Source organism: Brachyhypopomus gauderio, chromosome 5 (genome assembly GCF_052324685.1).
Source record: "Brachyhypopomus gauderio isolate BG-103 chromosome 5, BGAUD_0.2, whole genome shotgun sequence".
NCBI classification, from domain to species: Eukaryota; Metazoa; Chordata; class Actinopteri; order Gymnotiformes; family Hypopomidae; genus Brachyhypopomus; species Brachyhypopomus gauderio.
The window spans coordinates 18,917,597-18,932,822 of NC_135215.1; the positions used below are offsets into that span (position 1 = coordinate 18,917,597).

At 44.8% G+C, this 15,226-nt stretch overlaps 1 protein-coding gene across 7 annotated transcripts in view; it reads left to right on the forward strand.

Moving 5' to 3' along the window:
- Positions 1-15,226, forward strand: part of LOC143514701 (RNA-binding motif, single-stranded-interacting protein 3-like) — a 131,251-nt gene that overhangs the window by 91,988 nt on the left and 24,037 nt on the right. For all 7 annotated transcript variants that reach the window (XM_077006221.1, XM_077006224.1, XM_077006220.1 and 4 more), the window contains one exon: positions 13,934-14,040. In XM_077006221.1, coding sequence (XP_076862336.1) covers positions 13,934-14,040 — 107 coding nt within the window. The remainder of the gene's footprint in view (positions 1-13,933; positions 14,041-15,226) is intronic.

The following is a 15,226-nucleotide window of genomic DNA, read 5'->3' on the forward strand; positions in this document are numbered from 1 at the left end:
CTTAGCCTGAGATTGAGTCCCATTAATGAAGCAGGCAGGCATGAGTAATTTTTCTACCCACATATCAATCTAGCTAATTATCAGCTAGCAAGCAATGGGTGACACCAGTGCTATTTGCTGAGATGCACACACCTTATGTTTGTTGGTGAGTTGGGTTGGTTTGGGAAAGTAGTAGTGAAGGTAAATAAAGGTTGTGGAGATGTAGATCACTACAGGGTGACAGGTGAAAATGCACTATTAGTCTTTACATTAATAAATCATTTGAATAATCAGTTATATTTTAGTCTTCTGTATCTTTTTTGCTGTTAGGAAATGCCATGAAGCTAATTACTTAGAACTTCTGTGGGCCTAAGACCAGTAGCTCCCTCTAAACGCCATAACAATAAAATACAAAAAATAATTAAAATTATACGAATTGGCTAAGATGAACTGATTTGTTCTTGCCCCAGGCTGTAGTATCACACAGCCAATCTGGCAGGCATGTTTAAATGTATTACCCACAGTGCATTACCCCTTGATGCCAATGAGTTTAATTGTTCCCATGACTAATGTTTTCTTAGCCAACAATGTGTAACTCCACCTTCCCACTCTCAATAGCACCAACCTCTTATTCAGATATATGAAGCAGATTATAAAATTGTAGAAATTTAAAACTGTAAACTGTATAAAAAAACCTTGCTTCAGAATCAATCAGAATCTCTTTATTTCGCCAGGTATGTTAAACATACTAGGAATTTGTCTTGATGAGAGCAACACATGCATGACATGTAACATGTGCACAAACTGTTGACAGACATAACTCTAAAAGTACAATAACTGTACACATGTGAGTACGAATATATATGTATCCGAATGTTCCTGAGGTAGGTTTATATTAAATAATGTTGTGGAGGATGTTAACATTGTACAGCTGTGCAAAATAGCATAGTGCAAGTGACAACATGTCCTGTTCAGTGAAGTTAAGTCCAGTTGGTTTAGTTCCGTGGTTTGAAGACTCAGATGAGTCCACTGTGGTTAAGGAGAGCTACAGCTCTAGGAAAGAAGCTGTTAGCATGTCGTGTTGTGCTGGTTTTGATGGACCTTAGTCTTCTACCAGAGGGGAGAGTCTGGAAGAGGTGATGTCCAGGATGTGAGGGGCCAGTTGTAATTTTGCGAGCGCGTTTCCTCACCCTGCTGGTGTGGATCTCCTGAAGCATTAGCAGGTTACATCCAATGATCTCTGCTGATCTGATGATACGCTGGAGTCTGGCTCTTTCTTTTGATGTAGAGCAGGGGTGTCAAACTCTTTTTCACCGCGGGCCACATCGGCATAATCGTTACCCACGGAGGGTCATATGTAACTTATAAATGTACCTACTCCTTAATGTTAAATACCTCTGAATTTATTACTTATTCAAGTTACAAATATTACAGATATATTTGCGTAAATGTAAAAAAAAAATGTTTGCGTGTTGCTGTTATTATAACATAAATCCTTTAAATTTGTTAGGTTATGAAACCCACATTACTCCATCAATCAACTATCAAACTATACAAGTGAATAAAGAAAAATTGATCAAATATATCAAATTTACTTTGTTCAAAACTTGAAATATCAAATTACTGTGAAAATAGCAATTGCTTCAAAAATGCTCCCTCTGAAAAAGACTGAAGCCCGGCGATTTCTTTAGCCACATCAAAGCAGCTTTTACTGCCATTTCATTTGTGGTTGTGAACACATTCTGTTGCGATCGCAGTTTGCATTTTAATTCTTTGACAAATCGTAGTTTTTCTTGATGGCAAATTTTGGCATACACAGCTCAGTGTTTGGTCGCAAAATGCCGACGTATATTGTAATCTACCGCTTCATACCCGTTTTTCTCCTTGAAGCACAAACGTATTCGGTTCCCCATCTTTCTTAAAACACCCTTCTATCTGCATCAATGTTTCTCTTCCTGATCATTTTGGGATCATTATTTGTATTTCCCAATTACACTTATTGGGAAAATCGCATCGATATGGAAACACTGCAGTGTCGAGATGCCGTCACTTCTCGGGTAACATAATTGTGGGAAATGTAGTTTTTGCTCACTTTTACTTCTTTTCTTTTTGGACAATTTGGCTTTTTAAGCTCTCGCGGGCCACATAAAATGCCGCGGCGGGCCACATTTGGCCCGCGGGCCTTGAGTTTGACACCTGTGATGTAGAGTAACCAAACCAGGTGGTTATGGATGAGGTGAAGATGGACTCAATGATCGCTGTATAGAACTGGATCATCAGGGTCTGCGGCAGGTCAAATTTCTTGAGCTGTCTTAAGAAGAACATTCTCTCCTGAGCTTTCTTGGTGATGTTGACGGTGTTCCTCTCCCACTTCAGGTCCCTGGATATGGTGGTGCCCAGGAACTTGAGTGACTCTACAGTGGAAACTGCAGAGCCATTGATGTAGAGGGGGGATACAGGGGGTGGGTTGCGGTGGAAATCCACCACCATCTCTACAGTCTTGTCTGTGTTTAGCAGCAGGTGGTTGTCGCTGCACCAGGACACTAGCTGATCAACCTCCTTTCTGTAAGCAGACTCATCACCATTGGCTATGAGGCTCACCAGGGTGGAATCATCTGCAAACTTCAGGAGCTTTACAGCTGGTTCCTTGGAGACACAGTCGTTGGTGTAAAGGCTGAAGAGAAGGGGTGAGAGAACACACCCTTGTGGACCTCCAGTGCTGAGCGTTCAAAGGTCTGAGGAGTGTTTCCCCAGCAGCACATACTGTCTCCTGTCTGTAAGGAAGTTTACGATCCACTGGCACATGGAGTCCGGCACTGACAGCTGGGACAGTTTGCTTTGAAGTAGCTGCGGCACAAAGTCCACAAACAGAACCCGAGCGTATACTCAAACCCGAGCATATACTCACACCCGAGCGTATACTCAAGCGTGCTTGAGTATTTTCTAATACTCTCAGCTATATTAAGGGTAGTTGGGATGTTCCTCCTAGGTCACCGTGGTCTTGTGCTCAGATCACCGTGTTCTTATGCTCAGATGTCTTGGGTTCTAGACTCCTCGGTGTCTTATCTACTTGTGTAGTGCTTCAGTGCACCAGGTAGCGGAAGGTGCTAGCAAGCAACACCAAGGTCAAGGGTCAACTCCCAGAGTGCCGCACACTCTCTTACTCACAACTGGAGTTTGGAGTGTCTGCCAAAGCTACAAGTCTAGAAAGCACACATTTATTAAACATAAACCCACTGGTCTCATCACATCACATAAAATATGTATTATGCCACTTAGTTTAAAGAGCTTAAAGTTACTAAATGCCAAATGTATAGCATGAATATACCTTATGGATGAGTAACGTAGCATATTAGGATAACTCTAACCACTTAGTTATCACATAGTTTGTTTTTTCCATCCAGCACCATTTTCGAAACACACAGCATTGCTGAAAAACATTTCACCTCAAGGTCTTTTATTATGAAGGGTATAAATTTGGACCCTCAAGGACTTTTAATATGAAGGAAATAACTGTTGAACTCTACAAGAGTAACACCTCACCTATTGTTCCTCCCCTGTTGTTTGCTTAGTTCTGTTATCCCCATCTCCAAACAACACACACACACACACACACACACACACACACACACACACACACACACACACACAAGCACACACAGTGTTTCCAAAATCTCTCAACCACCCCATTTGTGGTGCAAATTCTCAGCCCTTCTGAGGATGACAAGGTTAGTAAACATTGTCCTTCTCCCAGAATAGCACCTTCTTCTTTTCCTCTTCCTCTTCCTCTTGTCTCCCTTACTCGCTCTTTCACATACACCAGACATTCTAGTTTGATTGATTTACTGAGTGTGTAAGTTTTGTTCTGGTTTGTTTCTGAATATTAAAATATTCTACTTCTTTAACACAATTGCTGTTGAATTTGAAATTTGATTTAGTCTCCTAGAAATTTGTTTTAGTCTCCTGTAAAAAATGGTACAGCAGGAATTTCAGTTCTGCAATTAGCTGTGTTCAGACTGTGTACATAATTGCTGTCCCTCAGTCAGGCTGTGTTCAGACTGTTCAGTAATTCCAGGCTTAATGTGACCACTGATGGCAGAGGTAAAACTACTGTCAAAGGGCTTAATCGTACTTCTGATGGGAGGATTGTGTGAGTAGTAAATGTAGCAATTAGTCAGGGGTGGACTGATTTGGAATAAATGGTGGACATTAATCTGGAACACAGCAGATCAGGAACACAGCAGATCAGGAACACGGCAGATCAGGAACACGGCAGATCAGGAACACGGCAGATCTGGAACACGGCAGATCAGGAACACGGCAGATCAGGAACACGGCAGATCTGGAACATGGCAGATCAGGAACACGGCAGATCTGGAACACGGCAGATCAGGAACACGGCAGATCAGGAACACGGCAGATCAGGAACACGGCAGATCACGAACACGGCAGATCACGAACACGGCAGATCTGGAACACGGCAGATCAGGAACACGGCAGATCAGGAACACGGCAGATCAGGAACACGGCAGATCAGGAACACTGCAGATCTGGAACACGGCAGATCAGGAACACGGCAGATCAGGAACACGGCAGATCAGGAACACGGCAGATCAGGAACACGGCAGATCACGAACACGGCAGATCAGGAACACGGCAGATCAGGAACACGGCAGATCACGAACACGGCAGATCAGGAACACGGCAGATCTGGAACACAGCAGAGCCCTGGTGTCCATCAGTTCCCCTGGCAGGACTGAACTATGGAGCCCAACAGAGGGACCGGGCCACAAGACACAGCTACGTTGGCTCATAAAGAAAAAACAGATCATCTACACTAATGAAGTTCAGTTAACATTTTTAATAAGCAGCCGGTTTGATTAATTTGATTAATTAGTAGTCTTGATTATTGAACCTTATTTGTGATACTGAAAACTTATTTTGCTGTGAAACACACCATCCAGTATACAACATTTTCATAGAATTTCCCCCAGTCACCATCAGTGAACAGCTTGGACTCACTCTAGAAGTGGACTCTAGAACTTCTTGCTCTAGAAGTGCATTTAAGTGAACTGATTGGCTGTAGTATGGCATAAATGGCAGTGGGACACTGTGAGTTCAGTCACACAGTAAATCCTCGGTCAGAAGGAGCTGATCCAGAGAGTCCTAATGTCATCCACGAGGGGCAGGCCCCTTCTGCAGGGCACCACAGCTGACGTTCTGCCACTGGCTCGGTCTGGACAGTCACTACTTGTTCTGAGCAGTCACGACTCATTGTGGTTTTCCGAACTGGTCTAGGTTAGGCTGTAACATGAATGGTGAAGTTGTGGGTGGACAAATGGTGAATAACTGTGGTGAAACGTGTATAACAAACATGAACAGAGGCAGAGTGGAATGATGATGGGTGTAGTGTTTGAGTTGTGATACTAGTGTGGAGTTCAGTTGCGTGAGATGGTGGGTGATGTTCATACACTTACAGTATGAAGCAGCAGCTGATCTACCTATCATGAGAGAGTGTGTGTTTGTGTGTGTGTGTGTGTGTGTGTGTGTGTGCGTGCGTGCGTGTGTGTGCAGATGAGCAACTAGTGAAACAGTTGCAGTGTGGATCTCTTCCATGGTCTTAATCAAACACACACACACACACACACACACACACACACACACACACACACTCACACACACAAACAGGTAAGAGAGCTGCTGTGTGTGCTGACAGGTCAGAATAAGAGGTGTCGTGGGATTAAGAGCAGTAGGTGTGTGATGGTAGCAGTCTACAAGAAATTTAAAAAAATATTTCTCATAGTGAGCAGGGGAAATATGTGTGTGTGTGTGTGTGTGTGTGTGTGTGTGTGTGTGTGTGTGTGTGTGTGTGTGTGTGTGTGTGTGTGTGTGTGTGTGTGTGTGTGTGTGTGTGCTTGTTGACACATTTTTATGGTTGTTGTCAACCAAAACACTGTCTCTATCTCTGTCTTAGTTTGCCATTTTCTTCACGCATGAAATGTATCAGAGCTGTACATTCATACTGCAGTATCTCTCCTTTCTCTACCAGTTCCCCATCTCTCTCTCTCTGTCATTTGTTCCTCCATCCTCCTCTTTCTCTTCCATCTCTCATTTCTTCTTGCTCCATCTCTCTTCCTCTTTCGCTCTCTCTATCTCTATCTGTATCTCTCTTCCTCTCTTCCCTCTCCCATTTCCTTGCTCTCTCTGTCATTTCACAGTTAGAAGGAAACATTTTTCTTGCCTCACAGCCATCTGTTTCACAACACACTCACACGCACGCACGCACGCACGCACGCACACACACACACACACACACACACACACACACACACACACACACACACACACACACACACACGCACGCACGCACACACACACACACACACACACACACACACATTCACACTCACATACACACACTTACACACACACACACACACACACACACACACACACACACACACACACTCCACGTCCCACATGCACAAAGGTATTCATGAGAAAGGAAAGGCAGAGCAAACAGCCTTAACCTTTCTGGGTAAAAAAGAGACAGACAGACAGACAGACACACAGGTACATAAACATGCAGGGAGACAGACAGGCAGGTGAACAGATGAACAGACAGACAGGCAGACATACGGACAAACAGATGGTGCTGCATACACTGTTCCCTCTCTTTGATACACATGCTCTCTTCCACAAGCCTAACACAGCATGACCTTTAATCTCTGATCTCTGACCTTCTGAAAGTTTCACATTTCAGCAAGAACCTGGGTGGGCATGGACAATCTCTGTCAATTCTGTTAGTCAAGCATCCACCTCTCTGTGAGTGGGAGGGGCTTCGGTCAGTCAAGCATCCACCTCTCTGTGAGTGGGAGGGGCTTCTGTCAGTTAGGTAGACTAAGAAGATGAGATCATGGGGCTTCCATGAGAGAGCCTCTCTGGTTACTGCCTATGGCCGTGGGAGGTACAGGAACATTTCCCTTTGTGTGTGTGTGTGTGTGTGTGTGTGTGTGTGTGTGTGTGTGTGTGTGTGTGTGTGTGTGTGTGTGTGTGTGTGGCACCTCAGCCATCCACATAACCATCACACACATCGTTCATCGCTGTGTAAAATGATAAGATGGTTACAAAACCAATAGGCCTTAGTTTAGTTCAAGCCCCTCAGTTTTAATTAAAGTATCAGTGAGGATGTTTGAAGCAGAAATCTAAGAATACACCTTAACGTAGACCAAAACTTTGCAGTCTGCTGTTCACCACAACAGACAGGAAAGAGCTAAAAGGGCAAGCCTTCCAGTTCTTTTCCCAGACGGACACGTTCCCAGACGGACACTGCAGGAGTTTCCTGCCTTAAGCCCAAGAATAACATGAACCATTTCCCCATAATGTTACTGTAGTGGCTCTTTGGTCTTGTGTGTCTTGTGTGGGTGGTCACCCTGCTGCATGACTCTCACTCTCTCACTATCTCTCATGATCTCTCACTCTCTCTCTCTCACTCTCTCACTGTCACTATCTCTCACTCTCTCCCACTATCTCTCATTATTTCTCACTCACTCTCTCTCTTTCTCACTCTCCCTCACTCTCTCTCTCACTCTCCCTATCTCGCACACTCTCTCTCTCCCTCTCTCATTCTCTCTCTCTCTTTCTCTTCCTCTTGTTAGTGCCCAGGGATTCACAGATCTCTGTCAGGCTGTTTTAAAACAGATCCTGGCTCCCTTTAAGACGGGTCATAAAAATATGCTTTCTACCTAGGGTTAGGGTTCCTACCTAGCACCCTCCATGTCCAACAGGGAGACAATTGATATTCAGCCAGTGTATTTTCTAGAAAGCTGTATACAAATATAATTGAATGTCACAAGTCTAATAGTTTTGCATCCCAATAACCAATCACCTTCACTGAGTGACTCTGATAACCAATCACCTTTTCTGGGTGACTATGATAACCAGTCACCTTCTCAGAGTGACTCTGCCCTTCTCGGGCCATCATACTGAGACTTTTTGCATGGATTAACAACCTTTTATTGATTGTTAATCAATAGCATCTGACTCCACGATCAGACCTATCCTGCAGCAGGAATATTGATCAGCAGCACACTGCTGCGATAGCATGGCTCACCCTTAAGCACCTGGTTCCGATCGCTGTATTGATCAGTAAATAATCTTTGTGCTTATGATTCATTTATGCTGCATCTTAGGTCTGGAGATGCGATGAAGGCCTCTGTCTAACAGTCTAGTTCTTTTATTTTCACATAATTTTACTTTGGTTTCATTTTTCATTTCATTTTAATTAAATTCAGTTCCATTTAAAGTGGTTTATTGTGATTATACATACACATGCACCATTCAGCTCCCAGCTGAACTGTTGTAAGATATAATGAAGTGACCAGCAACAGTGTTGCACAAGTGTTGTAAGGTACAAATACAGCAGTAGAACAGACAGCAGCAGTACAGACAGCAGTAGGACACACAGCAGTAGAACAGACAGCAGTACTACAGACAGCAGCAGTACAGACAGCAGTAGGACAAACAGCAGTAGTACAGACAGCAGTAGTACAGACAGCAGTAGTACAGACAGCAGTAGGACAAACAGCAGTACTACAGACATTAGTAGGACAAACAGCAGTAGTACAGACATCAGTAGGACAGACAGCAATACTACAGACAGCAGTAGTACAGACAGCAGTAGGACAGACATCAGTAGGACAGACAGCAGTACTACAGACAGCAGTAGGACAGACAGCAGTACTACAGACATCAGTAAGACAAACAGCAGTAGTACAGACATCAGTAGTACAGACAGCAGTACTGCAGACAGCAGTAGGACAGACAGCAGTACTACAGACATCAGTAAGACAAACAGCAGTAGTACAGACATCAGTAGGACAGACAGCAGTAGTACAGACAGCAGTAGGAGAGACGTCAGTATGACAAACAGCAGTAGTACAGACAGCAGTATGACAAACAGCAGTACTACAGACATCAGTAGGACAAACAGCAGTAGTACAGACAGCAACAGCAGTACTACAGACATCAGTAGGACAAACAGCAGTAGTACAGACATCAGTAGGACAGACAGCAGTACTACAGACAGCAGTACTACAGACAGCAGTAGTACAGACATCAGTAGTACAGACATCAGTAGGACAGACATCAGTAGGACAGACAGCAGTATTACAGACAGCAGTACTACAGACAGCAGTAGTACAGACAGCAGTACTACAGACAACAGTACTACAGAAAGCAGTAGGACAGACAGCAGTAGTACAGTCAGCAGTAGTACAGTCAGCAGTAGGACAGACAGCAGTAGGACAGACATCAGTAGGACAAACAGCAATAGTACAGACATCAGTTGGACAGACAGCAGTACTAGAAACAGTAATAGGACAAACAGCAGTACTACAGAATCAGAATCATCAGAATCAGAATACTTTATTGATCCCCGAGGGGAAATTGCAGATGTTACAGTTGCCCGATACCATACATAAAAATAAAATATATGTTAAATATATCTAATAAATCTATATATATACACATCTATAAACATATAATAAGAATAAAGTGGCAAAGTACGTGTAGGAATGACCTCCTGTGGCGCTCTGTGGTGCTTTTGGGTGTAATGAGTCTTTGGCTGAACGTGCTCTTTGTCTTGCCAGTGTGTGGTACAGGTGGGAGACATTGTCCATAATGGATTTTAGCTTAGACAGCATCCTCCTCTCAGTCACTGTGGTCAGTGAGTCCACCTCTACGCCCACAACATCACCGGCCTTACGGATCAGTTTGTTCAGTCTGTTGGCATCTGCCACCTTCAGCCCACTGCCCCAGCATGCAACAGCATAAATGATAGCACTCGCCACCACAGTCTCATAAAACATCCTGAGCATTGTTCTGCAGATGTTGAAGGACCTCAGATACCTCAAAACGTACAGACGACTTTGGCCCTTTCTGTAGAGAGTTTTGGTGTTTTTACCCCAGTCCAGTTTATTGTCTATGTACACTCCCAGGTATTTGTAGTCCTCGACAGTGTCTACAGTGACCCCATTGATGGACACAGGGGTCAAGGGTGCCTTGTTCCATCTTCGATCCACCACCAGCTCCTTCGTCTTTGTCGCATTAAGCTGTAGATGGTTCAGCTCGCCCCATGTGACAAAGTCCGTCACCATAGCCCTGTACTCATCCTCATCACCCTTACTGATACATCCAACTATCGCTGAGTCATCAGAAAACTTCTGAAGGTGGCAGGTCTCAGTCCGCTAGCTGAAGTGTGTGGTGTAGAGGGTGAAGAGGAAGGGAGAGAGGACAGTTCCCTGTGGTGCCCCGGTCTTGCTTATCACTCTTTGCGACACAGCGTGCTGCAGGCGCACGTACTGAGGTCTGCCGGTCAGATAGTCTGTTATCCAGGACACGAGGGGGGTGTCTACTTGCATCGCCGTCAGCTTCTCACCCAGAAGAGCAGGCCGGATGGTATTAAATGCACTGGAGAAGTAAAAAAACAAGGGCCCACAGCCTTATTTGAGTGGAGTCTATTGAGCTGTCTCCTCACCTGGTCAGCAGTGAGGGTCACTGTGAGGATGGTTTGTGGAGGAGAGGTGGAGGTGTGAGCTGGGCTATCACAGGAGGGGGGCAGCCAATCAAGGATTGGAGGGAGGGTGAGTGGAGGAGGCTGCAGGGAGCAGCCAGCAGTCAGGATGAGGGAGGGCAGAGCTTGTCATATCAAACCTGTTAAAGAACTGGTTTAGTTCATTGGCCCTGTCTTCACTGCCCTCTACTACTCTGTTGTCGTTGGACCTGAAACCGGTGATGGTCCTCATTCCACTCCAAACCTCCCAGATGTTGTTCAGCTGGAGTTTACACTCAAGCTTTCTCCTGTCATTTTTTTATGATGAAGTCTTTCCCCACTCTGATTGTGGTCTTTAGCTTCCCCTGGAGTGTTCTCACTGTGGGTCGGCCAGGAGGTCACCAGCGGGCGCGTGCACTCACTCGCTCACGCACCTTGCACACACCCCCTAGCACTAGGCCACTACCCAGGTCCTCATCACCACATTACTAACACCTGTATGTGATCAGTGTGCAGTCCAGTGCTGCACATTCCTCGAGGACTAAGCGTCTCTGACATATCTGCAGACTGCTGTGCTCACAAAAGGAAAAGACTCCTCTGCAATACGCTTGTTCATCGCTCTTTTTGAACAGTGCATTTTGGTTTTGCCGTTTGCTTCGTGCCGTTTGCTTTGTTTATTGTCATGGAGAATAAAAGCCCTGACTTACAACCAGTGCCTCCGGCCGCCTCAATGCCCCGTCACACTCAGCCCTTTTTTGTCTCCAGCTCTGAATGCCCTCTTCTTGTCGGTAAGAAGGGACTTCATGTCCTTTGTTATCCATGGTTTGTTGTTTGGGTAACACTTTAAAGTCCTGGTTGGGACAATGGAGTCCACACATAAGTTGATGTAGTCCGTTATGCACTCACTAAGCCCGTTGATGTCCTCTCTGTGCCGGTCAGTCTGTAGTCTCAAAGCAGTCCTGCAGTACCTCATGCGTCTCCTCTGACCATCTCCTCACTGCCCTCGTGGTCAGAGGTTGGCTCTTAACAATAGGCACATACCAGGGGCTGAGGTGTACTAGGTTGTGGTCAGATCTACCCAGAAGGGGGAGGGGGCAGCAGCTATATGCATCTTTAACATTGCAGTACAGCAGATCTAGTGTTTGCTTCTCTCTGGTTGGACACTTTGCCAAAGTGATGTGATTAAAATCGCCTGAAATGGCTATGAAGGCATTCGGGTGTTGGACTTGGAGACGTGCTATAGATGAGTGTTTAGCATCACACGCTGACATCGGGTTTGAAGAGGGGGGAATATAAACAGCCACTATGACAGCAGAAGGACACACAGCAGTACTACAGACAGCAGTACAGTGAGTCCCCGCTTAACGACGGGTCTCGTTAACGATGGACCGGAGTTACGACCAACTTTTTTTTTTTGTGCGCGGTGCGCGGAGGAGCAGTGGCAGCAAAGTGGAGTGTTGTGGAGTGTTGTGAAGTGTTGTGGAGTGTTGTGTACGATAAGCTGATGATGATCACTCTTTCTCACGCTGTACGCATGCACGAGAACATTGTTCGTTTTTTTCTATATTGTATTTACGATCAAAGCGTATCTAAATCTAGGGTCACGCTTAACCCCCATCAACCCCCATCCTGCTTTGATGCTTTGAGCACTGCGGTATCATCTGCAGGTCCTAGTGGGCCACATGGCTTCGTGGTTTACTGCCCTAACCAGCTCCAGCACGCCAGAGACACTTCATCTGGGTTGGCCTGATCCTCCATTCACGACCTCCGCACTGACCTCTGCTGGGATCTCAGCTGTGACCTCAGCTTCACAGACATGAAGTGACGTATAAGAGGATGAATGGAGTAACAAAGAGAGAGAGATATGCCCACTCTCTCTCTCTCTCTCTTTCTCTCCATCTCCTGCTCTTGAACAAATTCATGGAAATTACTGAAATATTATTATATTGATTATTAATTAACATTATATGTTGCATTTTTGAAATGTATGTATGTTAATGTTTATGTACTGTATGTGATAAATGTATGTAATTTACAAAATAAATTAATGAATTATTAATTATTACTAAATTATTCAATTAAATTTTTCAAATTAACAAGTTTGGTACCAACCAGCAGGGAGATTTAACACTCACTATCCACACAGATCACAGCATTACTGGTTCTGGGGTTGTGGTGGTGCTGTGAGTCTCTGCCTGCATTAGTTGCTCAGGCTGGTTGGATCGTCCTCTGTCTCTGTCTCCACTGTCTCTGTCTCTATCTCCTCTGTGTCTGTCTCCTCTATCTAGCCAATTGTTGTGGCAGGGGTGTCTTGGACACTTCTCTCCTAATGTCTCCTCCGTCCAGTCAAGAGGCTATAAAGTATTATAAACAATTGTGCAGGTGTATCGCCAACGTTTGTGCTACAGGGTGCAAGAACATTAAAGTAAGGAATTAAATAATAGACGAAACATTGTGGAGCGATTGCTCTTCAAGTGCAGCAAGTTACAGTGTCACAGCTGGAAGAAAAATGAAAGAATACGTGAATAAACAGATGAGATATATTGAGCTGTTTGGCTTTCTCTTTCTCTCTGCGGTTTGCATGGTCACCTGACTGTTCCCCTGTCCGTCCGTGTAGCTGCTTGGCTTGTTCTGCTATATTGAACTGACTGATTCTCTCTCTGTGTCTTTATCTTTCTTTTTCACTCTGTGGAAGTCTGAGTTCACACCGCTTCACCGTCTCTTCTAGATGAAACAATAATTTAGGAATTGTAGATCAGCAGATCAGCAGGTCGCTGTGTTGTCTGCCTAATTCTGCACTGCTCACGTTATTTGTGGTGCTACTGTGCACCTGTAACATAGTTCTACAGAACCCTGCAGGGTCTCAGTGGGCTCTGTGTGGCCCCTCACCTCACTGCCATACAAGGCAATTGGTTCAATTACAGATGCAAATATTTGTAGCCATATTGAGATTGGAATTTCTACCGATATGTGTTATTTTGTGACATAGAGAGTCCTGCGTGCTTTTCCTCTCAGTTCTCAGTGTGTAGAGTGTCAATGTGATCTGTGGTACGGTAATTTGGAAGGAATCCATTAAGACTTCTACTTAGGACATTGTGCTTAGTAAGGAAGTTCACACACCTGCACTTCTTCACATTGCTGTTCACACAGATGCCTCTGTAATTGTTAGAGTTGATTTTATCTCCAAAGATGTTATTATTCCTTGATTCCATATTTCAAAGAATAATGAACTTTAGAGCTTGAGAATTTTATCTTTTCATTCACTACAATACTATGCATTCTTTGCTTTTAGTTTGTTAATTTTAGTTTTTTAATCTCTCTCTCTCTCTCGCTCTCTCTCTCTCTCTCTCTCTCTTTCTCTCTCTCTCTCTCTCTCTCTCTCTCTCTCTCTCTCTCTTCTAGCCCCTGCAGAGCCATTGTTGTGCAAGTTTGCTGATGGTGGACAGAAGAAGAGACAAAGTCAGAGTAAATACCTCCAGAACAGCAGAACATGGCACAGAGAGGGGGAGGTGAGGACATATCTCTCAGTTACAGATGGACATGTCTCTCAATTTCAACATTTTTGTTAACCTGCCTGTAACATACAAGTGGGGGGGGGGGGGGGGGTTTAACCTGCCTGTAACATACAAGTGGGGGGAGGGGGGGATGGGTTAACCTGCCTGTAACATACAAGTGGGGGGTTTAACCAGCCTGTAACATACAAGTGGGGGGTTTAACCAGCCTGTAACATACACGTGGGGGTTTAACTTGCCTGTAACTTACATGTGGGAGGATTTAACCTGCCTATAATGTACACTTGGGGGGGGGCTAACCTACCACTAATGTCTGCATGGGGCGGGGGTTTTAACTGTAACATATGTGTGGGGAAGGGGGGGGGAGTAAACCTGCCTGTAATGTACGGGGGGGGGGGGGGGGGGGGGGGGGGGGGGGGGGGGGCTGGGGGGGGAATCTGCCGTACAGGCGGCCACATTATTCACCTACATTCTCTAACACACAAATCAAGTGTTGGCTAAACCTAGCCAGCTAATGTCCGTAGATACCGGGCTTAACAAAACGGGCATAGCTAGTATCTGTCTCTGCTGCAGACGTCTGGTGGAGATTTGGAGATGTGTTTAAGGACTGGATAGAAGGGTGACTTCTTCATCATCTCTCTTTTCATCAGTGTCCTCCTTTTTATCATGTCTTCTCATATTTGATGTCCTAAGTGACATACGTGATATTCCCCACAGCAAGAAACAAACAAAGGGAGATGGTAAAGAGAGAGAGGGAGAGAGAGAGAAGGATAGAAAGGAGAGAGAGGGATAGAGAAAGAGAGCAAGAGGAAAACACAGGAGGGAGTGGTAGAGAGATACAGTGTGAGAGGAATAGAGATGGAGTGAAAGATGACCAATTGTAGTATGCAGGTAATATACTAAACAGGGTTGCCAACTTTTCAAGATCACTTGTTGTTGACGGGGGGGTGGTGAAGGTAAATTGTTACCGGGCGGGGTGTAAAATTGACACAAATTAAGTATTATAACGCGATCGATCGATCGCCAGTGGTTGGCGCCAGAGCGAACTAGTAACTCATTGAATCAGATATGGATCAGAGGTAAATAAACTTGATTCTTTTCGGCGTGAGATATCGGATGTGTGGCGTGAGAGCATGTGAAGACAGTCAAATGGGTGTGTCTCACGCTCAATGCGTGAGAGTTG